This window comes from Rhinoraja longicauda, chromosome 9, assembly GCF_053455715.1.
Source record: "Rhinoraja longicauda isolate Sanriku21f chromosome 9, sRhiLon1.1, whole genome shotgun sequence".
NCBI classification, from domain to species: Eukaryota; Metazoa; Chordata; class Chondrichthyes; order Rajiformes; family Arhynchobatidae; genus Rhinoraja; species Rhinoraja longicauda.
In genome coordinates, this window is record NC_135961.1 from 46835654 (window position 1) to 46860942 (window position 25289).

A 25289-nucleotide genomic window follows, 5' to 3' on the forward strand; every position below is an offset into this window, starting at 1 on the left:
AAGATCTGGGAAGGGGGAGGGGAAGAGAGGGACAGAGGAACTATCTAAAGTTGGAGAAGTCAATGTTCATACCGCTGTGCTACAAGCTGGCCAGGCGAAATATGAGGTGCTGTTCCTCCAATTTCCGGTGGGCCTCACTATGGCACTGGAGGAGGCCCATGACAGAATGGTCAGACTTGTTAGGAAGGTCACATTGTTAGGAAGAGTGGATTTTTGAACTTAGTTGATCCTGGGGATTGCATAATGGTAGATAGTGGATTTCCCATTCAAGAAGACTTGATGTTTCGCCAAGCCTATTTAGATTCCCCCTCCCAGCCAGCGGTGGTTATCAGCAAATGACCAGAGTAAAAGTACACAAAACCAAGAAGGTTGCCAATGTCCGCATTCGTGTTGAACATAGGTTGTCTAAAGTGGTTTAACATCCTGAGAAACACTTTACCCATCACTTTAGGTCTGCATATTGATGATATTTTCACCGTCTGCTCAACGTTATATAATTTACTGCCTCCATTGGTGTGTAAATAAGATGTTGGTGCGCTTGCAGATCATTTTGATCAGAAGTTCAACCTTATGTTCAACCAGATTTGATATGAACTGAAATCCAGAACTCAAACAGTAAATGTACAGAGGTTCATACAACTCTTAATTTCTTTCATTTCATTTAATCATTTATCAACCATTGTTTCAGTGTACATTAGCCATTAATTACATGTATATGTTTCGTAGTTACACAGAGTTCTGCCCAATGCATACACACAGTTTATACAGCACTGCGTTCGCGATCACTAGCTATGCTCTTTGTTCTTCCCAAAAGACCTTTGACAAATCCCATGATTCCTTGCGTTTATCTAAACCAAACTCACTTAAATACTATTGGATAATCTGCTTTCACAGATCATGGCCGAGGGAACACGGAAACAGAGCTATCGGCCCAACTCATTCATGCCTACCAAGATGCACCCATCAAAGCTAGTCACATTCGCCCAAGTTTTGTCCATATCCCTCTGAGCCATGTCTATCCATCATCGTTACTTATTTGCATATCTTTCATTCATTTGTTCAATATCTCTCTACATCACTGTCTATATCTCACGTTTCCCTTTCCCCTAATTAGTCTGAAGAAGAGTCTCGACCCGAAACGTCACCCATTTCTTCTCTCCAGAGATGCTGCCTGTCCCGTTGAGTTACTCCAGCATTTTGTGTCTATCTTTGGTTTAAATCAGCATCTGCAGTTCCTTCCTACACAATACTCTAAATGTGGCTTCACCGACCTCTTGTACAACCATAATATAACTTCTTAACTTATTTTTTCTATACTCAGACTGATGAAGACCAATGTACCAAAAGACTCTTTACTACCCCATCTATCTGTGACACCACTTTCAGGGAAAGTGGTGTCACAGGTAAATAGGGTGGTCAAGAAAGCTTTAGATACTCCTGGACTCCTCAATCCCTCTGTACTAAAAAACACTCCCCAAGGCCTTACCATTTACTGTGAAGGTCCTGCCCTGGATTGACCTAAAAATGCAACATCTCACTGTTATCTGCTGTAAACTCCATTAGCCATTTTTCAGCCCACTTGCCCATCTAATCCAGAGCCTATTATATTTTTGATGACCACCTTCACTATCTACGATACCATCCACTTTAGTGTCATCTGCAAAATTAATAATCGCCTTGTACATTGTCATCAAATAAAACATCCTTACGAAGATTCAGCATAGATTGATTATACTCTCATAATTTAGATATTAACCCATGAACCCCTGACCTCATAGTTTACGTGCATTTCTAACAGAGGGCACCAAAGAAGAAACATTATCAATTTGGCCATACTTTCTTTAAACACTGATGTAATAATATCTCAAATCACAGATGAATTTTTACCTCTAACCCGAGTTCTTGTAAAATTACAAATCAATTGACATAAACAAGTTGGCTAACCAATATCATTGCTGCCTTTGAGAGAAAGCAGTTACTTGTGGTCCATTTGAATGAAGCATTCATTTTAAATCATTCATTTTAAATCATCGTGCTCTGTTTAATTCCATTGAAAAGATCTTACCTCAGGCAGCTCTGCCAAAGTTTTATCCCCAATGCTCAGACGTAATTAACAGTGAATATGATTAAAGACCGGCTTCTTAAGTCTGTCTTCTGTCAAGTGAGTTAGAATTATTCCTGATGGGTTATAGCTCTGCTAATTTGGCAGGCTCACTCCGGAGGTGTGGGTTGCCATGTATTTGGGTAGTGCTGAGACACATTGCTGAGGAAAATTCTCTGCTACGCCTGCATGGGAGTATTTAATCCGAGCAGTTTTGTCCAAAAGGGTGATGCTCTTTTATTTTCAGTCTTCCTTAATTTTTAGAATATAAAATTTAACGAGAGAATTCCCAAAAAAATCTTGCCTCAAAGAGAAGTGATCCTGATTTTTTTTCCATGAAAGAGACAACAGAGACAATTTTAGAATTTAAAAGTACACATGCGGTTTTGTTGTAATTACCCATGAAAGTGAAGACGACATATCAAGAACAGACTATCCTTCTTGCATGCAGTGGCGGCATTACGCCCTTCCTCATCTCACATGCATTGAGCCATTGTATAGACGTGTCTTCACACTGCCTGACAATTTGCTAATATGGAGCAAGCTACCCTCAACCGTTTAATTTTCTCACATTAATCATTCCTGTTAATTAAGCATTTTTACTGTAATTTGTGAAAAGGATGTTGTGGCCCAGATAAATCCCATTCCTAATTGATCCCAGGAACATAATGATGATCTTTAGGATTGTAATGGTATAGAGGGTAGCCATTTGTCCCAACAAAGTTCATGTTAGCTCCAAGAAGAGGAATCCCATCAGTCCCATTCCACTAGACTCTTTCCAGTTTTCAGGTAGGCCAAGGCAGACCAAGCAAAGCTGTTCAGCGAAACAATCTCCCAGGCTGCGCTTGGTCTCGCCGATATATAGTAGTCCACACCTGGAACAGCGGATACAGTAGATGAGGTTGGAGGAGATGCAAGTGAATCTCTGCCTAAACTGAAAAGACTGTCGGGATCCCTGGATATAGTTGAGGGAGGAGGTATTAGGACAGGTGTTGCATCTCCTGCAATTGCAGGAGAAGGTACCTGGGAGGGAGTGATTTGGGTGAGAAGGCATGTTAACTAGGGAGTTGCGGAATGGTCTTTACGGAAAGAGGAAAGGGGTGGAGATGGGAAGATGTGACTAGTGGTGGGATCCCGTTGGAGGTGGTAAAAATGTCAGAGAATTATGTGTTGGCTTATGGGGTGAAACGTGAGGACTAGGGGGACTCCGTCCCTGTTGCGACAAGGGGGAGGGGGAGCAAGAGCGGAGCTGCGGGGTACCCACTCTACACCCCTTCTTGAACAAGCATGTTACATATGCCATTTTCTAGCCCTCCAGCATTTTTCCTGTAACTGGGGAAGTTTGGAAGATGATGGAAATCCCTTCTGCAACCTATATATCTGCTCCCCTTGCAATGTTGAATACATCCCATACAGACTTGTTCACTTGTTTACTTTTAACATAGGCAGCCATTCTGGTACTTCCTCTTTATCAATGATCACAACATCCATTATTCACTCAACCTCTCTTCTGATTAGACGGGAGATTAATGCAAAGACATTCCTGACATTCCAGTCTCAACGCATAGATCAACTTCTTTACATCTTATTGGCTCTACCCTGCCTTTTGCTGCTCAATTACTACTAACATGCTTATAGAAGACATAAAATAACACAAATTAGGAGCAAGGACAGGCCACTAAGCCCCTTAAGTTAGGTTAATTACTAAGTTACTAGGCTAAGTTACTAAATTACTAACCTTACTAGGTTAATTCCCGGAATGGCGGGACTATCATATGTTGAAAGACTGGAGCGACTAGGCTTGTATACACTGGAATTTAGAAGGATGAGAGGAGATCTTATCGAAACGTATAAGATTATTAAGGGGTTGGACACGTTAAAGGCAGGAAACATGTTCCCAATGTTGGGGTAGTCCAGAGCAAGGGGCCACAGTTTAAGAATAAGGGGTAGGCCATTTAGAACTGAGATGAGGAAAAACTTTTTCAATCAGAGTTGTGAATCTGTGGAATTCTCTGCCTCAGAAGGCAGTGGAGGCCAATTCTCTGAATGCATTCAAGAGATTGCTAGATTGAGCTCTTAAGGATAGTGGAGTCAGGGGGTATGGGGAGAAGGCAGGAACGGGGTACTGATTGAGAATGATCAGCCATGATCACATTGAATGGCGGTGCTGGCTCGAAGGGCCGAATGGCCTCCTCCTGCACCTATTGTCTATTATCTATTGTGTAGTCTACCATTTAATAAGATCTGTGTAACCTCAATTTGGTGCTCCTGTCTACCTGCTTATCAAGAATATTAAATCACTTTGCTTCAAGGACCCTTTGAGGATGAGAGTTCTATAGACAATGCCCTCTGAGAGAGAACAAAAAAAACGGTCTTAAATGAGCCACCACCTACTTTTAAAACAGTGATATTTAGTGCTAGATTCTTTCACTGGATGAAACACCTTCTCGACATCCATCCTTTCAAGACCCCTCAGGATCCCTATTTTTAAATCAAGTTACATCTCACCCTTCTAAACTCCAGCAGATGCAAGACATAAGGAATTATTTTTACATTACATTCTCTGCTCTTATTCAGTCTGTTTATTTTCAGGCATTCAGCCTTGCTCTCGCTGGAGTTATTCATCAGACGTTTATCAAACTTCCCTTTCTCTTTATCATACACTTTGTCTCCTTTGTCATCCAAGGAGTTCTGGGTTTTGTTCCCCCGCTTTTCCCTTGTGGGAATGTAGCTCGCCTGCAACTGAAACATATGCTCTTTAATAGTTCTCCTAGTGACCCATCATCTATTTGGCCCACTACATTCCCGGAACCAGATTTAACAATGCCTCCTTTCTTGTTGGTCGTAAGCATATTGATCAAGGACGCTCACTTGACATTTTTAATGGTAAAGGACGTGGAGCCGTGAACTGCTGCAACATAAGCGAGCTGTGGCAGTGGAACCTCGGCTTTGCAATGTGAAATGCTGTTCTTTGGATGTAATGTTTAACTGTTTGATCTTTCAGGCAGATGTAAGAGAACCCATGGCATGATGACAAAGAACAGCTGAGGCGATACCCTGCAAAATGGTCAATATTTACCCCTTAAGCAATGTAAGAAAATGGATTATCTTGTCATAACCACATTGCCGTTTATGCAAGCTTCAAGCATGCAAATTGGCAGCTGTGTTGTTTCATACAAAACAACAATTATGGTTTTTCAAAACTACTTCTTTCACTGTAAACAGTTTGGAATATCCTAAGAATATAAGGAGGCTTTAGAGTAGATATTAAGACATTGGGCAATATGCTGGCCAGTTTTGAAAAAAACGTCTTGACATGATATGTCAACCATCCATTTCTCTCTACAGCTGTTGCCTGACCCACTAAGTTCCACCAATGGCCTAATTTATAATTTTCAGGCAGTAACAACCGCCTAATTCATTGCAGACAGAGCAGTGAAGGAATACTTTGACTTTGATTCAAAATGTATTCCCAGAAGTAAGAAAGATAAAAAACGATTTTTGTTCATTATGCAACGCCACTTCCAATTAAGCTTTTTTAAATCAAAAACACTGTTAAGTAAATTACTCAGTGCAAAGGCTTTTTGTAGTTCAGCAACAATATTACAAAATTGTTTTTTATGTTGTTATACTGGTCTATTTCATGCAATCAGCTCCATGTTATCTTTGATACTAACAGCATAGATTCTATTAACGTAGAAACAAGGAACTGCCGACGTTGGTTTACAAAAAAGGACACAAAGAGCTGGAGTATCTCAGCGGATCTGGCAGCATCTCAAGAGAACATGGATAGGTGACATTTCAGGTCGGGACTTTGATACTACATTTTGATTGCTCCTCTGCGGGTCTGAAGAAAGGTACAGGCCCGTAATATCACCTACCTACATTCACCAGAGATGCTGCCTGACCTGCTATGTCACTCCAGCAATTTGTGTCCAGATTCTATTAATGTTTTCTACCAAACATGTATTGCCTTGAGAACAAAAATTAGGACTGGGAGTCAATTACTCACCTGCAAAATCCTATGATTTGGGTATGTAGGCATCTCACACTGCTGTGTCACTGGAGATATTTTGTTGCTGGGAAGCCATGGTGAACTCTGTCCAGGCAGTATGTAAGATTCCACTCCCTTTTCCAACAAGCTTTCATCTGAATGGCATGGCAGGTTTCTCTCCACCTCTCTCAATCCACTGTGCGAATGGTCCACACTGGAAATGTAATGTGCTACTGCCGCAACTATCTGCTTCCTCTGCTTTGTGGTTGGGCCGTTTGGCAAGTATTCATCCAGGCAATGGTACTTCAATTTGGCCACCATGTTTTCTGGCACTGTGTCGTTACCAAGAAGACAGGCTAAAAGTGGTAAGTCTGCCATCCGTAGGTTGAGGGAGTGGCAGAGGTTTTCACGGGAGTACATGACAGTAGATAGCTTTTCCAACGACAGCTTGCTTATCGAGAGGTAAGGCACAGTGTCATATATGAGGAAGTCCGTGTCCTGGCTTAGAATCGCCATACACTTATTTAACCTTGCGTAGTTTGCTACTTCATAATCGGCCTCCTCCAGGGAACACGTGGTGTTTAAGCCCATGGATTTCAAGGCAAAGCAAGTGAACGTGGCCAATCCTGATGGAATAAAGAACATCTCCGTACCTGGTTGACAGGAGCTTGCCTTTATGTACTGAAAGATTTTTGCGATCTCTAGGTTGCACCTCAGTCGTCGTTTTATCCATTCATCTCTTTTTTTCTGTTCTATTACCCCATCAATGAAAAATACCAGCCTTATGCCGGCCGTTGAGAAAGCATTCACAAAACATTTTAAACTGTCTAAATACTCACGCCACTGTCCACCATGAACCCAGGCCTCAGGGGTGTACCAATATCGCAGACATGCCAGAGTGTCCACAGCCACAACAGGAGAACATTCAGGATGGGAGCGTTGATGCTGCTCTGCCAGCTCCTTCAAGTCCACCCAGACCTTCACAGCTGGACAGATGTGATCCACAAACTGCTGGAGCCCCTTTACACCCATCACAGAGTAAGCTAATAATCCCAATGAAATGCATTCAAAGTCTGGAGAGAAAAAAGAAAGAAAATATTAATAATTACAGGGAAACAATACCTTCACCACATGTCAGGAAGAAAACATGAATTTGTTCATCTGTGAGTAAATATGATAACCAAAGTATATACTTTCGGTGCATACCTGAACAGGTAGGAAAGTTGGTGGATGTTGGAGGTCATTATTGAATGTTTCCTCCAAAGTAAAACAACGCTGCTAATGTGACGCCAAGATAGTACTGCAGAGACATGACATGTACAATACGTGGTCAACCTTGGTCGGCTTAGAACCAACGAACTTGACTCAGGACAAAAACAGAGTGCTGGAAGAACTCAGCTGCAGGGGACATCTATGGAAGAAAATGGATGGATGACATCTTAGGTCAGGACCCTTCTCGCATGGCTGGGTGAGTTATCATATCATATCATATCATATATATACAGCCGGAAACAGGCCTTTTCGGCCCACCAAGTCCTTGCCGCCCAACGATCCCCGCACATTAACACTATCCTACACACACTAGGGACAATTTTTACATTTACCCAGCCAATTAACCTACATACCACCTCCAGCACTTTATTTTTTGCTCAAGATTCCAGCTCCTGCGTTTTCCTGTGTCTCCACCTTGACTCAATGAGAGCAGCCACTGCACTAAGCTGAAGAAAAATTCACAAAGAAGAGTTCTGTATCCTGAGAAATGAATCAGTCTAGAGAATGGTTCAAATGGAAAGAACAAACTAGGTCAGATATTGTTTTAACATGTCTGGCTAAAATGTAGACCAATATTGGGTGTCAAATCTCATTTCTATCACATACAGCTGTATAAAACATTGGTTGAGCGGTATAGGAGAATTGTGGCCTGATCTGGTAGCTACAGTATGGGAACAAATGGCAACATTGGACAGAATGCAGAAGAGATTTGCTAGGATGATGGCTGGAATGTAGTGCTTGACTTAAAAGGCGAGATAAATGGTTTCTTCTCGCTGGAGCGTACAAGGCTGAGGGATGACCTTACAGAGATTAATAGGATTATGAGAGGACACCCAGATTACTATTATAAATTTAGAGGACTGGAGACTGAGGTCACTACAATTCCTGAATATTCATATTTGCATCATCAATTGGGTGTGATATACCTTGGAATCTGCTTCCAGCATAGGGTCTCAAGCGTTAATTGTGCTGCCAAAACCACTCTACACTGTGTCTGGTGTATTGCATAGCAAGACAGCAACAAGGGAATTGTCAGTACGTTTTCTGGAGACCAACATTGCTGATTGCTCGACACTTAGAGGTTACTCTCGATAATATAACTGTCATGAATTAGTGGTGGTGGGGGAGGAGATGAGACATCAACTTTGAGTAGCACAGGGACAATTATTGTATTATGTTTCATGCATTCGGTCAAATACTCAAGAGTACAGAAATTTCCATGAAAGAACTTGCTGTAAATCACCTGCTGTTCACCAAAATTGCTCTGATCAGAAATTCCCATTTGCACTGTCACTAACCTGATCCCCAAACTAATTATCAAGTCTGGCAAAGACATCAACACACTACATCCTCTTTGATATAGGAACAATTCAAAGCAATATTTTGCAAAATACATATTTTTAGGACTTTCTCCTGTTCCCTTATGATGTGACGGACATGTGGGCCCGTTGAGTCAAGAGCGATTCAGACAGCAATGCCATTCCCCTCTAATTTTCCATCCATCTTATTTCCCTAAAGAGCCTAAGAGGAATATTTTATTTCAGATCTAGTGTTGTGCAATGAAGACTTAACTAGTAATCTAAAGGCAAGAGAAAATACGCACAAGAATATAATAATGGTAAAGAGAGTACACTAATAATTTTGTGCCCATCTTCATGCAAGCAGATGCAGAAAGTTTCCTAGAAATTGTGGAGACCAGTGTAACCAGTGGACTGCCACAGGGATCAGTGCTGGAGCTCCAGTGCTGGAGATTCACAATCTATAATAATGATTTTGGACGAAGGGATCAGGTGTAAAATATCCACGTTCACTGATGTGTCTAAGCAATGTGGGTTGTGAGGAGAATGAAGAAACCCTTTGGAGAATATGGATTGACAAAGTGAATGGTTGAAGACATAGCAATTGCAGACCTACCAACATTCGATTTTACAAATTCATAATTTTGATGTCCAAAATTCAGAATTTTACATCAAAATTCATAATATGCAACTTTTCAGCAAAAAGAAAGTATGCACTCCAAATGTGCATATGCGTTGCACTACATTAATGTATGAAAAACAACTATTTGTTCCAACAGTTTGTAGTTCTTGGACAACATGTACAATGTCAGGCCTATCATGAATATATTCTGCTATTTATAGAAAGGATATTGAACATAAACACTTTTTACAACACAAAGAAAACCCCCCACCCACTTCCCCTCCCCATCCCATCCCAACCCCCTCCCCCATTCATCCACCCCATCCCCTCTCAACATCACCGGGCCTCGCGCTACGCGGCCAGGCCAGGCCAGGTCAAGCGAGCGGCGGAGCCAGGCCATGCGAGCGGCTGGGCGAGTGCTGGGGTGGGGGAGAGTGGGGGGGGGGGGGAGAGAGAGTGGGGGGGGGGAGAGGTGTAAAACAGAAAAAATACAGTGACCACCACTGGGGCAAAGAGGGAGAGGGATAGAGAGGGGGTGGGGGGGGAGAGAGTGGGGGGGGGGGAGAGAGAGTGGGGGGGAGAGAGAGTGTGGGGGGGGAGAGAGAGTGGGGGGGGGAGAGAGAGTGGGGGGGGGGAGAGAGAGTGGGGGGGGGAGAGAGAGTGGGGGGGGAGAGAGAGTGGGGGGGGAGAGAGAGTGGGGGGGGAGAGAGAGTGGGGGGGGAGAGAGTGGGGGGGGAGAGAGAGTGGGGGGGGAGAGAGAGTGGGGGGGGAGAGAGAGTGGGGGGGGAGAGAGAGTGGGGGGGGAGAGAGAGTGGGGGGGAGAGAGAGTGGGGGGGGAGAGAGAGTGGGGGGGGAGAGAGAGTGGGGGGGAGAGAGAGTGGGGGGGGAGAGAGAGTGGGGGGGGAGAGAGAGTGGGGGGGGAGAGAGAGTGGGGGGGGAGAGAGAGTGGGGGGGGGGAGAGAGAGTGGGGGGAGAGAGAGTGGGGGGGGGCAGAGTTGGGGGGAGAGAGAGAGTGGGGGGGAGAGAGAGTGGGGGGGAGAGAGAGTGGGGGGGAGAGAGAGTGGGGGGGAGAGAGAGTGGGGGGGAGAGAGAGTGGGGGGAGAGAGAGTGGGGGGGAGAGAGTGGGGGGGAGAGAGAGTGGGGGGAGAGAGAGTGGGGGGGAGAGAGAGTGGGGGGGAGAGAGAGAGTGGGGGGGAGAGAGAGTGGGGGGAGAGAGAGTGGGGGGAGAGAGAATGGGGGGAGAGAGAATGGGGGAGAGAGAATGGGGGGAGAGAGAATGGGGGGAGAGAGAATGGGGGGAGAGAGAGTGGGGGGAGAGAGAGTGGGGGGAGAGAGAGTGGGGGGAGAGAGAGTGGGGGGAGAGAGAGTGGGGGGAGAGAGAGTGGGGGGAGAGCGAGTGGGGGGGAGAAAGAGTGGGGGGGAGAGAGAGTGGGGGGGAGAGAGAGTGGGGGGGAGAGTGTGTGGGGGGGGAGAGAGAGTGGGGGGGGAGAGAGAGTGGGGGGGGAGAGAGAGTGGGGGGGAGAGAGAGTGGGGGGGAGAGAGAGTGGGAGGGAGAGAGAGTGGGAGGGAGAGAGAGTGGGGGGGAGAGAGAGTGGGGGGGAGAGAGAGTGGGGAGGAGAGAGAGTGTGGGGGAGAGAGAGTGGGGGGGGAGAGAGAGTGGGGGGGAGAGAGAGTGGGGGGGAGAGAGAGTGGGGGGGAGAGAGAGTGGGGGGGAGAGAGAGTGGGGGGGAGAGAGAGTGGGGGGGAGAGAGAGTGGGGGGGAGAGAGAGTGGGGGGGAGAGAGAGTGGGGGGGAGAGAGAGTGGGGGGGAGAGAGAGTGTGGGGGAGAGAGAGTGGGGGGAGAGAGAGTGGGGGGAGTGAGAGTGGGGGGGAGTGAGAGTGGGGGGGAGAGAGAGTGGGGGGGAGAGAGAGTGGGGGGGAGAGAGAGTGGGGGGGAGAGAGAGTGGGGGGAAAGAGAGTGGAGGGGAGAGAGAGTGGGGGGGGAGAGAGAGTGGGGGGAGAATTTGATATCAAAATTCATAACATGCATCTTCTCAGCAAAACTCGTTGCGCTTCATTCATGTATGAAAAACAACTATTCGTTCCAACAGTTTGTAGTTCTTGGACAACATGTACAGTGTCAGGCCTATCATGAGTATATTCTGCTATTTATAGAAAGGTTGTTGAACAGAAACACTTTTTACAACACAAAGAAAACCCCCCACGCCCTTCCCCTTCCCCCCCAACCCCCTCCCCAATCCCAACCCCCTCCCCCCATTCACCCACAACATCACCGGGCCTCACGCTACACGGCGAGGCGAGGCCAGGTGAGGTGAGCGGCAAGGCCAGGCGAGGCAAGGAGAGGCGAGGCCAGGCGAGGTGAGCGGTGAGACCAGGCGAGGCGAGCGGCGAGGCCAGGCGAGGCCTCCGGTGAAGGGGCGCTGCCACTTGCGGAGGCTGCTCCCCCCCCCCTCCCTCTCCCTCTCTCGCTCTCTCTCGCTCTCTCTGCCAGCGCCAGCGAGATCTGCGCCGCTCCTCCACTCTTTCCCTGCCCCATCTCCCTCTAATGCAGCGAAATAAGAACAAACACAAGTGTAGTTGCTGTTCAGAAGCCCCGCATCCCCGGGGTGAGCTTGGGAGAGAGGAAGGGAGCAGCTCCTTCACCGGACCCTCTGCCACCCCCCCCCCCCCCCTCCCCGCGCTCCTCCATGGCTCCCTCTACCCCGACTCTCTCTCCCCCCCCTCCCCCTCCCCGGGGTGATTGGTGGCGGTGGCGGCGAGGAGGGAAGATTCCTTGAGTTTGTTGTTTGAGAGGGGGCCCTGCGATCTCTCGCCTTGTCCCGGCTCTGGGTCGGTGACGATCCGCTCTCCGGTCAACCTTCACCGGCAGCTTTTGCCTCCAGTCCCCGCTGTCTAAGAGCTTGCTGCGGGCCGAATAAAATCTTGTGGCGGGCCGGATGTGTCCCACGGGCCATAGTTTGGAGACCCCTGCTATAGATCCCTTCAATGGTGGGGAGGTCAGTACCCATGATGGACCACTTTTTGTGATCTCCTTCGTTTCTGGGCGTTAAAGGTGCTGACGCAGACCGTGATGCAACCAGTCAATATGATCTCCACCATACACCTGCAAAAGTTCCAAGGGAGTATTCATCCGCAGACCAAATCTCCTCAATCTTCTAAGGAAGTAAAGGAATTGATGAGCTTTCTTAATGATTGCATCAATGTGCTGGATTTAGTTTAGTTTAGAGATACAGCGCGGAAACAGGCCCTTCAGCCCACCAAGTCCGCTCCGACCAGCGATCCCTGCACATTGACACTGTCATGCACACAAGGGACAATTTACAGTTATACCAAGTCAATTAACTTACAACCCTGTACGTCTTTGGTGTGGGGGAGGAAACCGAAGATCCCGGAGAAAATCCACGCAGGCTCAGGGAGACTGTACAAACTCCGTACAGACAGCACCCATAGTCGGGATCGAACCTGGGTCTCTGGCACTGTAAGCACTGTAAGGCAGCAACTCTACCACTGCGCCATCGTGCCGATTTCAGATAACAATTAGCACCTTGGTCTTACTGATGTTTTTGAGCACGGTTGTTGTTCTGGCACCATTCAATCAGACGATCGATCTCCCTCCTATACTCCATCATAACCCGTAATTCATCCAACACTGGTTGTGTAGTCGGCAAATTTAAAGATGGGGTTGGAACTGTGTCTGGCTACACAGCCATGGGTATAGGTTAAGTTGAGCACATAGCCTTGAGGTGCCCCTGTGCTGACGGTTATCGAGGAGGATTCATACCGACTGTGTTCTGTTGATGAGGAGGTGGAGGATTCAGTTACAAACTGATGTGCAGAGTCATCAATTTAAAATAATCATTCTTCATTGTACAAAGTATAATGTTTACCCATTCAGTCTAGAATCAGGTCTGGTCAGTTCTCAAAACTGCTTGAAATAAAGTCAAATGTTGTTGGATGAACATTGAGTTGGTGGACCCCAAGTTTGTTATACACATGAATGACCGAGTAGGTAAGTTACAGATGGTCACTTTTACCAGGATTGTATGTGTTATCTAGGTAGAAAAATACAATTACCCAACTACTTACACCTCCCAAATAAAACCTACTGTGAGAATATTGAACAACAAAATTAATTTAGGACTGATACTGGACTGATTTTGTGTAAAGAACAGCTAATATGTGGAATGGCCTTGGTGGAGCGAGGGAACCAACTGAAAGTATGCTGATTCTGTGGAGACTGTTCAAGATCCCCTGATCAAAGCTGGATTATTAAAGTTGGAACAGCAATGGAGGCAATAGTATCCCTTAGAGAACAAGGAGAAACTCGTGTTTAATCTACACACCAACTTTGTTGATGGACTCATGGTGCTAGAGAGTCCAATTTTGGGAAATAAAATGCAAGTCTGGACCTGGTTAAAACAACGGTCACTGGACATTTGCTATGAAATGCATTTTATTTAAAAAAACACCCTGAAGGGCATTCTACTCTGGATGCATATATATTATGGAATTTACATAATTTATTTTCTAATGTTTGCTGGGTAATTTTAAAATCCTTCTTGTGGATCAAAGGTCTTGTCTGCGGAGATGTATTATTTTCTGCAACAGGATTGCTGTTTTGAGAACCATGTCCATCCTACTTTCCCTGCAGACCTGGAATGACTCCTCATTTAGCACTAATGCAATCCCCAGGCCCAGTCATTAGAATTTTAAATTTTTTTCCTGTCCCAGGTGGAATAATTGCAGGGATGCCTAAGACAGCAATTATTTGAGTTCTGAGAGGTAGAGTGGACATTGTGGCCAGCAATCTTTGGTGCCACATTGGTGTTAATAAGTAATGGGGAAAATCACACAAAGTTTTTTGTGTGAAGCTCTTAATTTTTGACAAATTAGTCCCACTGCTGTTGTGCTTCTTTTAAGGAAGTTTCTCAGGATCGAGAATGATTTACATTCTGGATGTTACATTCTTAGAACGGAGATGAGGAAAAACTTTTTTAGAACGGAGATGAGGAAAAACGTTTTCAGTCAGAGTTGTAAATCTGTGGAATTCTCTGCCTCAGAAGGCAGTGGAGGCCAATTCTCTGAATGCTTTCAAGAGAGAGCTAGATAGAGCTCTTAAGGATAGCGGAGTCAGAGGTTATGGGGAGAAGGCAGGAACGGGGTACTGATTGAGAATGATCACCCATGATCACATTGAATGGTGGTGCTGGCTCGAAAGGCCGAATGGCCTACTCCTGCACCTATTGTCTATTAATGGAAGAATGTGCAAAAATAATTTTGACGTTTAATGCTCATGGCACACAAGCTACTAAATTATTTATGGAGTCATTGAATTACAGTATATACCAAGGAACCAGGCTCTTTGGCTCAATTTGTATATGCCAACCAAGTTGCACAACCAAGCCAGTCCCACTTGAGTGCCAATGGACTAACTGAGATCTAGTTCCACGGCATGGGATCTAAGATGATTTAAGACCAGCCTTTGCTGGACAAACTCAGCAAACACAAGATAGATACAAAAATCTGGAGTAACTCAGAGGGACAGGCAGTATCTCTGGAGAGATGGAATGGGTGACGCTTCGGGTTGAGGTCCTTCTTCAGGGATAAGGGAAACAAGAGATATAGATGGTGATGTGGAGAGATAAAGAACAATGAATGAAAGATATGCAAAAAAGTAACAATGATAAAGGAAACAAGCAGTTTGTCGGCTGAAAATGGGAAGCTAGTGTGAGAGGGAGAATATCGGGGCTACCTGAAGTGAAAGAAATCAATATTCGTACCACTGGGCTGTAAGCTGCCCAAGCAAAATATGAGATGCTGTTCTTCCAATTTGCATTTAGCCTCACTCTGACAATGGAGGAGACCGAGGGCAGAAACGTCTGTGTCGGAATGGGAAGGAGAATTAAAGTGTCCAACAACTGGGAGATCAGGTTGGTTCACGAGGGCTGAGCGAAGGTGTTCCGCGAAACAATGCCCGGTCTGCGTTTGGACTCGCCGATGTACAAGAGTCCACATCTTGAACAACGGATACTGTAGGTGAGGTTGGGGGAGGTGCGAGTGAACCTCTGCCTAACCTGAAAGGACTGTCGGGGTCCCTGGACAGACTCAAGGGAGGAGGTATAGCGACAGGTGTTGCATCTTCTGCGGTTGCAGGGGAAGGTACCTGGGGAGGGGCTGGTTTGGGTGGGAAGGGATGAGTTAACCAGGGAGTTGCAGAGGGGCGGTCTATGCGGAAGGCAGAAAGGGGTGGAGATGGGAAAATGTGGCTCGTGGTGGGATTCATCACGTTGGAGGTGGCAGAAGTTTTGAAGGATTATGTGTTGTATGCGACGGCTGATGGGGTGGAAGGTAAGGACTCGGGGGACTGTCTCTGTTGCGACTAGGGGGAGGGGGGGCAAGGGCAGAGCTGCGGGGTACAGAGGAGACACGAGTGAGGGCCTTATTCACAAACACAAATTCTTTCAATTCCATCTACTTCAATTACACTCCCTCTTCAACATTTATCTTTTCCAACTACCCACCCCACCATCAGCACATCCACGTAACTCACCTTCTTCTCAGATACCTTCCCTTCACATGACCTTCCATCTCAGCTGCCAATTCCGTCACATTCCTTGACTCATATTCCTCCATTCCTCTCAACACTCCACTCCTTCACAACTTTATCTCAGCTGCCTCACTTCACTCTCTCTTTCCCTGATGGTTCACTCCAGCTACCTATCATTTGCCCTCTCCCTAAGTAAGGTTGTCCTCAGTCTGAAGATGGACCTCAACCCGAAAGGTCACCCATTCCCTCTCTCCAGGGATTCTACCTGTCCCACTTAGTTACTGCAGCATTTTGTGTCTATTGTTCCGAGTCCATTTCCCCCCTCTGTGGCCATTCTCCATTTGCTGATCACCTGTATTCTCTTTATACTCACCATTTTATTGGAAAATGGATTAAACTATTTTGTAACATCTGACAGAAAAGCAATTAAAAGTGTTGCAAAGTTATAGTAGCATTCAATAGTCTGGGAAATTTGCTTTCCAGTACCACAGGATCATCAGAACTTAAATGCACAGAGATTAATAATTTATGTAGTTCAGTTTTTTTTAAAAATTAGATCTAGTTGCTCGTACTCCTTGAGCAGAATCTCGTCCCTCATCCAATGAATGTCATTGGTTCCCAAGTGGACCATAAAGGTTCAATCTTTTTACCTCCTATATTACGTCCACTTTGATCAGTGGCATGACAGATACCTAAACCTATCTTGTCAGGTTTCACTTATACCTCTGCTAGTACTGCTGCTGACACGTAGCACCAGAGAGCTAGATTCAATCCTAATCTCGCATTCTGACTGTGGGGAGTTTGCATGTTCACCCTGCAACAGTATAGGTTTCCTCCAGGTGCTCCAGTTTCCTTCCACATACTAAAGACATACAGACTGGTAAATGAATTGGTCACTGTAAATTGTCCCAAGTGTGGTACAATCTGAGAGGAGGAGGAGACTATTAAAAAAGTGAGGAGATTACAAAAAGGGATTAATGTAGAATTAATCTAAATGAATGGTTGATGGTCTGCACAGACTTGGTGAATTGTTTGCATGTTTATCTCTATGACTTTGGGATCCTTCCTTTTTTCCTCATTGTTCCACACTCCATAGACACTACAAGCAGTCGTAAACATGCTTTAACATGTAGAATGGATGAGATGAGGAGGGGTGGAAAGAGAATAGTGCAAAGAGTCAACACTTGCATTGAACATTGTGCCAAATGACCTATTACTGTGCTACAAATTATTTGTAATTTCCCATCCTGATATAGAGATGCTGAAGCTAATTGTGGTTCCCTTTTCTTATGCTGCAGATAACAGACATCCCATAAAGACCAAGAGTTAAAGCCAGTCACACACTGTGTTTACCAGGCAAGTCACTGGAAGAACAGTACAACCAATTTAAAGCTTTTCCTTAGCTTCTAATCGACTTTCAAATCATTAAGTGACAGTCCTGGAATTTGTCTTATCTGACAGAAATAAACCGCAGCCTAAATGGAAGTTAAACCGTGGCTCGAGTCCAAGTTTTTTATGCGATTAACTACCGTGCCAATCACCTGGACTGTGTCTCCAGCAATTTCTTGTCATGAGACGTCCATTAACAATTTATCAGGAACAGTAAACACTCCTTCCTCTAAATAAGCATCAATCCAAATCGAAGCACAAAGTTAATAACAATGATTTGTGACGTTAGCATGTAGTTTCCTGCCACTGAGCCTCTAAAGCTGTCGGAATCCCTCAAAGTATCCATACAGCGCTCTCACAACAAATATCAATGAGTGTGCAATGATCAAATTACATTCACAGAGAGGGATGAGCTGATAGTTGAACTGCAGGAAACAGTGAGATGAATGCATTAACTCCCATAATTAAAAATAGCACTGATGTCACATCTGTGGCGATCTGGTGAAAATAAATCTAAGGTTTATTAAATTCTATTCCATTTACTATTCCTCAGAGTGCAATTTGTCTGTTTGAAGAAATTGACACTTTCCTACAGAGGCTAACATCGCAAACAAAACATCATAAAAGATAAAACTGTTTTTTTGAAGAAGAAATTGAACTTATCCAAGGCAAAGTTAGTGGGTTAAGTTTTCAAGAGACAACTACATTGCATGAATGGGTCACTCTGGCTTACGATATGCTTGCTCTAACTTCATCTACTGTGTCCGGTGTCCCTGATGTGGTCTCTAGTACATCGGCGAGACCAAGCGTTGATTCGGCGACTGTTTCGCCGAACACTTACACTCAGACTGTTAAGGCCTACTGGATCTCCCGGTTGCTAGAGTCCCCCTTGTCCTCACCTTCCACCCCATCAATCGTCGAATACAGCATATGATCCTCCAACATTTTTGCCACCTCCAACAGGATCCCACTAGTGGCCACATATTCCCATCTCCATCCCTATCTGCTTTCCGCAGAGGCCGTTCCCTCCGCAACTCGTCCCTTCCCACCCAAACCACCCCCTCCCCAGGTACTTTCCCCTGCAACAGCAGGAGATGCAACACCTGTCCCTTTACCTCCCCCCTCGACTACATTCAAGGACCCCAACAGTCTTTTCTGGTGAGGCAGAGGTTCACATGCACCTCCTCCAACCTCATCTACTGTTCCAGGTGTCAACTCCTGTACATCGGTGAGAACAAGTGCAGGCTCGGCAAACGTTTCACTGAACGCCTTAACCTACCTAATCTCCCGGTTGCTCAGCACTTTAACACCCTTCCCATTCCCATACTGACCTTTCTGTCATGGGTATCTTCCACTGCATAGTGAGGCCACACGTAAATTGGAGGAACGGCACCTCATATTGTGCTTGAGTAGCTTACAACCCAGTGGTATGAACATTGAATTTTCTAATTTTAGGTAACTTCTACAAACACTTCACCCCACCCCCCCACCCCCCTTCCTCTACTAAAGTCAGTTAACCAGTTCCATAGTTCGCAACAATGTGACCCTCTTGGGATCACTTCATTCCGAGCCAACAATTGGCCTATCAGGGAACCACCCTGCCTGAAGTTACCAGTTGCCAGCCCTGGTCTTTTCTTGCATCACGTTTCCCCCCAATGGTGGTTTGTTGCGAGAAATTTAGAAAGCTGTGGCAGCAAAATTTGGGAGCACCTGCTCCTGTGTATAAATGATGGCAGACAATATTAGAGCAGGTTTTGCAAGGTTCCATCACATCAGATTTATTCACAAAATGCTGGAGTAACTCAGCAGGTCAGGCAGCATCTCAGGAGAGAAGGAATGGGTGACGTTTCGGGTCGAGACCCTTCTTCAGACTGATGTCAGGGGGGCGGGACAAAGGAAGGATATAGGTGGAGACAGGAAGATAGAGGGAGATCTGGGAAGGAGGAGGGGAAGGGAGGGACAGAGGAACTATCTAAAGTTGGAGAAGTCGATGCAGTTATCTTCTTATTCCATCACATCAGACATCAAATGGAAAGTTGAACAAGGGTCAGAAGCTACAAGTGACAGAAGCCACGAGTTTAGTTTAGAGGTACAGCATGGAAACAGGCCTTTCGGCCCAGTCTACACTGACCATTAATCACCCGGTCACACGCGTTCTATGTTGTCCCACTTTCTCATCCACCCCCTACACACCGAGATGCTGCCTGACCTGCTGAGTTACTCCAGCATTTTGTGAATAAAAACCTTCGATTTGTACCAGCATCTGCAGTTATCTTCTTATACTAGTGGTAATCTAATTTACAGGGGCCAATTAACCGACAAACCCATACGTCTTGAGATGTGGGAGGAAACTGAAGTACCCAGAGGAAACTCATGTGGTTACACGTAAAACGTGCAAACTTTACATGATTTGTTTTATTACCATTAGGAAATTCTGGAATGGAAAATAGAGGAATAGCCAGTTTCCTGACATTCCTATTGAGCATGCTTCCCATACTGGCACAAGGAAGATAATATTTGGGTTTGGGAACCTTCTTCAGACTGCTGGAATAGAGGGGAGATAGCAGGTAGAACAAAATGAGAGGAAAGGGTGGGGTAAAAGCTGGCAATTGGTAGGTGGATCCATCTCCAAACTAAACTAAACTATGATAAGGGAGGGGTTGTTTGGCAGATGTATCAGGTGGAGGAGGGAATGTGGAGATGGAGACGGCAAAGGCCTGTGAATGGTGAAATCTGGCAAAAAAGGATGGTGGGGAGTGAAATGTAGAAACAGATGATGGGTAGATAAAGGTGAAGAAAAATGAGGAATCTGGAGTAGGGGGGAGGATGAGTGGTGAGTGAATGGAGAAGGTAGATGAGGGGGGAAGGAATTAAGTGACAGGGAGACCAAGTAGAAAAGAAGAGGGGTTTACCTGAAATTGGAGAATTCAATGTTCATGTCATTGGGTTATAGGCTAACCGTGGGATATGAGGTGCTATTCTTCCGTCTATATGTGGATTCAGTCTGAACGAAAGAGGCCTAGGCTGGTGTGGTCAATATGGGATGGGAAGGTGAACCTAAGTGACTAGCAACTTGGAGCTCCTGGTGGCCCCGGCAGACACATTGCCAGTGTTCAGCAAAGTAAGTCGCCTAGTCTACTCTTGGTCTCGCCGATGATTTTTCAGCAATTTGTTCAAGACCACACCCTTCACTGTCTCCTCGCTTACACAATTGTGCTGCAGGTAAAATTATTGATTCCATTGTTAGCTCACTAGAAAATTATTTCTCATAATTAATTAAAAATTAAAATGTGCAAAATTATTAACTGAATGTGAAAACTGTGACAGACTTCATTATCTTCTGTGAAATTACCTTTCTCTCAAACTGATCATTTCAATCTCGAGAGCAAAACAAAAAATGGATACTGTATTTGAAATCAAGCAGATCTGAAGGTCTGGGATACAAATGGTCTGCTGTATCTGTCACTGCAGAAAAATCATTTGAAGTTGTCACATTGATTTTTCAAAATTAACTCCACAACATTTATAGTGGTATTCCATTTTGCTCTACTTTGATTAGCTTGATTTTCACCAGCTAACCCAAGACTGTAACTTCTAACTTACAAGTTAGACATGTTCCCATAAATAAATGACCATAATATCAACATGTTATGCAGAATTTCTATTAAATTATCAGAAGCAAACCTTCATCATGTCAAATGCCACTATTTTTATTTCCTCTTTTATGTTTAGCCAAATCACAGGTTGCACGGGATAACTAGGCAGACGCTCTGCTTTTGAGTTTAGTGCAGCTAAATGATGCCTACTAAAAGCTTTCAACCCAAGACTGCACTGCAGGAGCCAAGGCAGTCTTTCAATTGCTGTTATTTTGTTCTTTTTACTTTAGGATACATTAAGGTGATATACATAATAGACAGAGAAAAAGATAAACTGCATTACCTCCTTCCACTTGTTATTCAAGAACAGTAGTAACACCAAAGCCCCCCACCATCAATATCTTGGGGATAGCCAAGGACTTACTTGTTATGAATCATGCGTGTTATGGGTGCTAGAACAGGTCAGAGTTTGAGTGTCTGCAACAAATAAGTCACTTCCTGATTCCCCAAAGTCTATTCACATGAAGAAATGTTCTTCAAATGGATGAGTGCAGTTCCAACAATAGTCGAAGGTTCAACATCCCCCAAGGCAAAGCAACCTTTCCAGCACTCTAGACATTCACTCTCACCACCACTGGCGTACCAGCCAGATGGTCACTGCAGCAATTCAATAAAACTTATTTCATAAGCATCTCCTCCCACAACCCTAACCATAAAACCTGCAGGACCCTATCCATCTAAAGAGACAAAGACAACAAGTACTTGAAAGCACCACCACTTGCAAGTTCCTCTCCAAATCACCTATGATCCTGGCTGGGAAACATGCTCTGACTTCTGCGTCCTCACAGGGTCAAAATCCTGGAACTGCCTTCTTTGCCATCTGTTCAGAGTATAACATGCACGTGTTCAAGGAGATAGCTCACATGACTGAAATATTAAACAATTACTTCGTCAAAGAGACAAGGACTCATGACATCAAAAAATATATAATTGTGTTAAATAATAAGTAAAATACTGGATAAACCAATTAAGCTGTATATTATTTTAAAAATAATTATCCAAATCAGGTAAAGGATAAAGATATTGGATTACAAATATGGAAAGCACTACAAGTAATAATGATGTTTAATGGAACCAGAAGAACAGACCAAACACAAGAGAGACAGAACAGAAAAAAACAGAACAGAAATCTTGGTTAAACCACATGGAACAGCGAATATATTCTGTTCATTACATTATGAAAGGAATTTAGAATCAGGGGTGATGGTGAAGAATTTATGAATTGTATCATAAATCCAAGGTTTTGTCCATTAGAAAAAGCTGTACAGATTGGGCCACTTTTCTCGGTGATCAAAATTATGAAAGGTTTTGATGGACACAAAGGGAAGGAAGATCACCTTTGTGTTATGTACTGCTTGGATGTCATACTCCAATTGCAAAATTTGATTGATATAGAATCAATGAAATCCCAGAGGTGTGATACAACATCCAGCTGCTACCACAGTATCCACATTTAGCACAAGCAACAAAAGGCAAATTTCTACACCAGAATATTTTCATATTAAAATATAGGAATTAGGAGGATGAGTCTGAGAAGGGCCTTTTAGCTTGATTATGGCTGATCCCATTCATCAAGATTATGGCTGATCTCCTACCTCAGCACTTCCCCTTGATTCATTTCATATAAAGGAACATCAATTAATGAGCTCAATAACCTTCCTATAGGTCAAAAATGTGAAAAAGTAAAACGAGAGACCACAAAGAAATGCATTCAAAAATAATCAAATAAGGGTCTTGAACATTTTACCCTTTGAATAAGGACATGAAACTTTCCATACCACACTGGCTGAGATTATACAGATCAATTTTAAGAGAAAGCAGAATGTGCATCTCGGGGAAAAGGAGAGATGATTACACGATGGAATAAAGATTGGAGAAGGCTCACTTGTGCTAAATGTGGCATTGTACCGGCTTTGTGTCATACTCATACGTTTGTCATTGAAGCAGAATAAGGCCATTTGGCCCATTGAATCTACTCCGCCATTCAATCATGGCCGGTCTATCTTTCCCTCTCAACCCCATTCTCCTGCCTTCTCCCCATAACCTTTGACACCCTTATTAATCAAGAATCTGTCAATCTCTGCTTTAAAAATACCCAATAACTTTGCCTCCACAGCTATCTGTGGCAACGAATTCCACAGACTCACCACTCTCTGATGAAAGAAATTCCTTCTCATCTATCTAAAGGTACGTCCTTTTATTCTGAGGCTGTGCCCTCTGGTCCTCGACATCCTCTTCACATTCACTCTATCCAGGCCTTTCACTATTCAATAAGTTTCAATGAGGTCCCCCCCCACATCCTTCTAAAGCCCAGCTTAACTCAATCATCCCCGGGAACATTGTTAACTCAAACATATGTTAACTCAATCATCCCCGGGAACATTTTCCAATGCCAGCATATCCCTCCTCAGATATGGGGCTCATAACTGCTCACAATACTCTAAATGTGGTCTGACCAGTGCCTTATAAAGCCTCAGCATTATATCCAGCTTTTTTTATTCTAGCCCTCTCAAAATGAATGCTAACATTGCATTCACCTTCCTTACTGCCGAATCGACTTACAAATTAACTTTTTGGGAATCCTGCATCAGCACTCCCAAGTCCCTTTGCACCTCCGATTTCTGAATCTTCTTCCCATTTAGAAAATAGTCTATGGCTTTATTCTTTCCACCAAAGTGCATGGCCGCACATTTTGCTCTGCTGTATTCCATCTGCCATTTCTTTCCCCACTCTCCCAACCAGTCCAGGTCCTTCTGCAGACTTCCTCTACTCCACCTGCCCCTCCACGGATCCTCGTATCATCTGCTAATTTGGCTGCAAAGCCATCAATTCCATCATGCAAATCATTGTTATACAACGTAAAGAGTATAGCGACCCCAGAACCGATCCTGTGGAACAACACGAGTCACTGGCAGCCAACCAGAAAAAGCCCCCTTTGTTCCCACTCTGCCTTCTGCCATTCAGCCAATCTGGTATCTTCCCTCTGATACCATAGGCTCTCATTTGTTTAGCAGCCTCACGTGCGGCACCTTATCAAAGGCCTTCTGAAAATCCAAGTAAACAACATCCACTGACTCGCCTTTGACTATCCTGCTATTTACTTCTTCAAGGAATTCCAAGACTTGTCAGGCAAGATCTCCCCTTCTCAAAATCATGCTGATTTTATCATGTGCTTCTAAGTACTCAGAAACCTCATCCTTTATAATGGACTCTAAAATCTTACCAACCACTGAAGTCAGGTTAACCAGCCTATAGTTTCCCCTCTTTTGTTTCACTCCCTTCTTGAACAGCGTAGTAACATTTGTAATTTTCCAGTCCTCCAGGATCACTCCTGACTCTAGTGATCCTTGAAAGATCACTACTAACACCTCCACAATCTCTAAGTTGCAAACTACTCCAGTTGCAAAATTCACAGTTTGGTATGGCAATAGCTCTACCCAAGACCACAGGAAACTGCAGAGAATTGTGGATGCAGCCCAGTCGATCACACAAACCAGCCTCCGCCCCTACCCCCAATTGACTCCACCTACGAACATTCCATTTTCTTCCTCTCTCGTCGGGCAGAAGATACAAAAGCTTGAAAGCATGTTCTGCCAAATCCATGTTATCATCTGTGCTATTCTCAGACTAAACTAAGGGTGTAGTCCCAATCTCCCAACCAACCTCGCTCCAGACCTTGTACTTTTTTAAATCTGCACTTTCTCGAAAGCTGTAATACTAAATTCTGCATAGAACACAAAGTGCTGCAGTAACTTAGGCAGCATCTCTGTAGGCCATGGGTGGACTGCGTAGAACACAAAGTGCTGGAGTAAATCAGCGGGTCAGGCACCATTTCTTAGTTAGTCCGGCACTTTATGTGAGATGTTACCCGACCTGCACAGAGTTACTCCAGCACTTTGTGTTCTTCTCAAGATTTCAGCATCTAAAGTTCTTTGTGTCTACACTATATTCTGCACTTTGTTTTCCCCTTTGTCCTCCCTCTTGTACTTGTGTGCTCATATTGATTGTACTCATGCATGGGGTTAGCATGCAAAACAAAGTTTTGGAGGGAAATATGGTATAATTTGACTGATTAGTCAAGAGTCAAGTTTTATTGCCAAATGTCCCAAAACAGAACAACAAAATTCTTACTTGCAGCAGCACAACAGATATGTAAACATAGTACTCAATAGTCACCATAATAAACAACAAAAATAAGTTCAATATATAAAAACAAACAAGCATGTAACAAAGTACTTAAGTACATGTTAAGATACAACACATCCTTTTTATTGAAGCACTTACTGCATAGGACCTGCAGTACATTACATCTCCGAGCTGCTGCATCTACTGCCTGACGTAGGCAAGTTCTTATTATAAAGCACGTACTAGGCGGGACTACTACTAACAAGCACTACGATTGGCTAGCAT

At 44.5% G+C, this 25289-nt stretch overlaps 1 protein-coding gene across 6 annotated transcripts in view; it reads right to left on the reverse strand.

Moving 5' to 3' along the window:
* The window catches only part of fam120b (family with sequence similarity 120 member B), a 304787-nt gene that overhangs the window by 50567 nt on the left and 228931 nt on the right, over positions 1 to 25289 (reverse strand). For 3 of the 6 annotated variants that reach the window (XM_078405398.1, XM_078405399.1, XM_078405395.1), the window contains exon 2: positions 6114 to 7168. In XM_078405398.1, the coding sequence (XP_078261524.1) occupies positions 6114 to 7127 (1014 nt within the window). In that variant the 5' untranslated portion in view covers positions 7128 to 7168. Of the gene's footprint in view, positions 1 to 6113; positions 7169 to 7301; positions 7507 to 12831; positions 13079 to 25289 lie in introns of those variants that run through there. The other 3 variants (XM_078405393.1, XM_078405396.1, XM_078405397.1) reach the window with 3 other exon arrangements.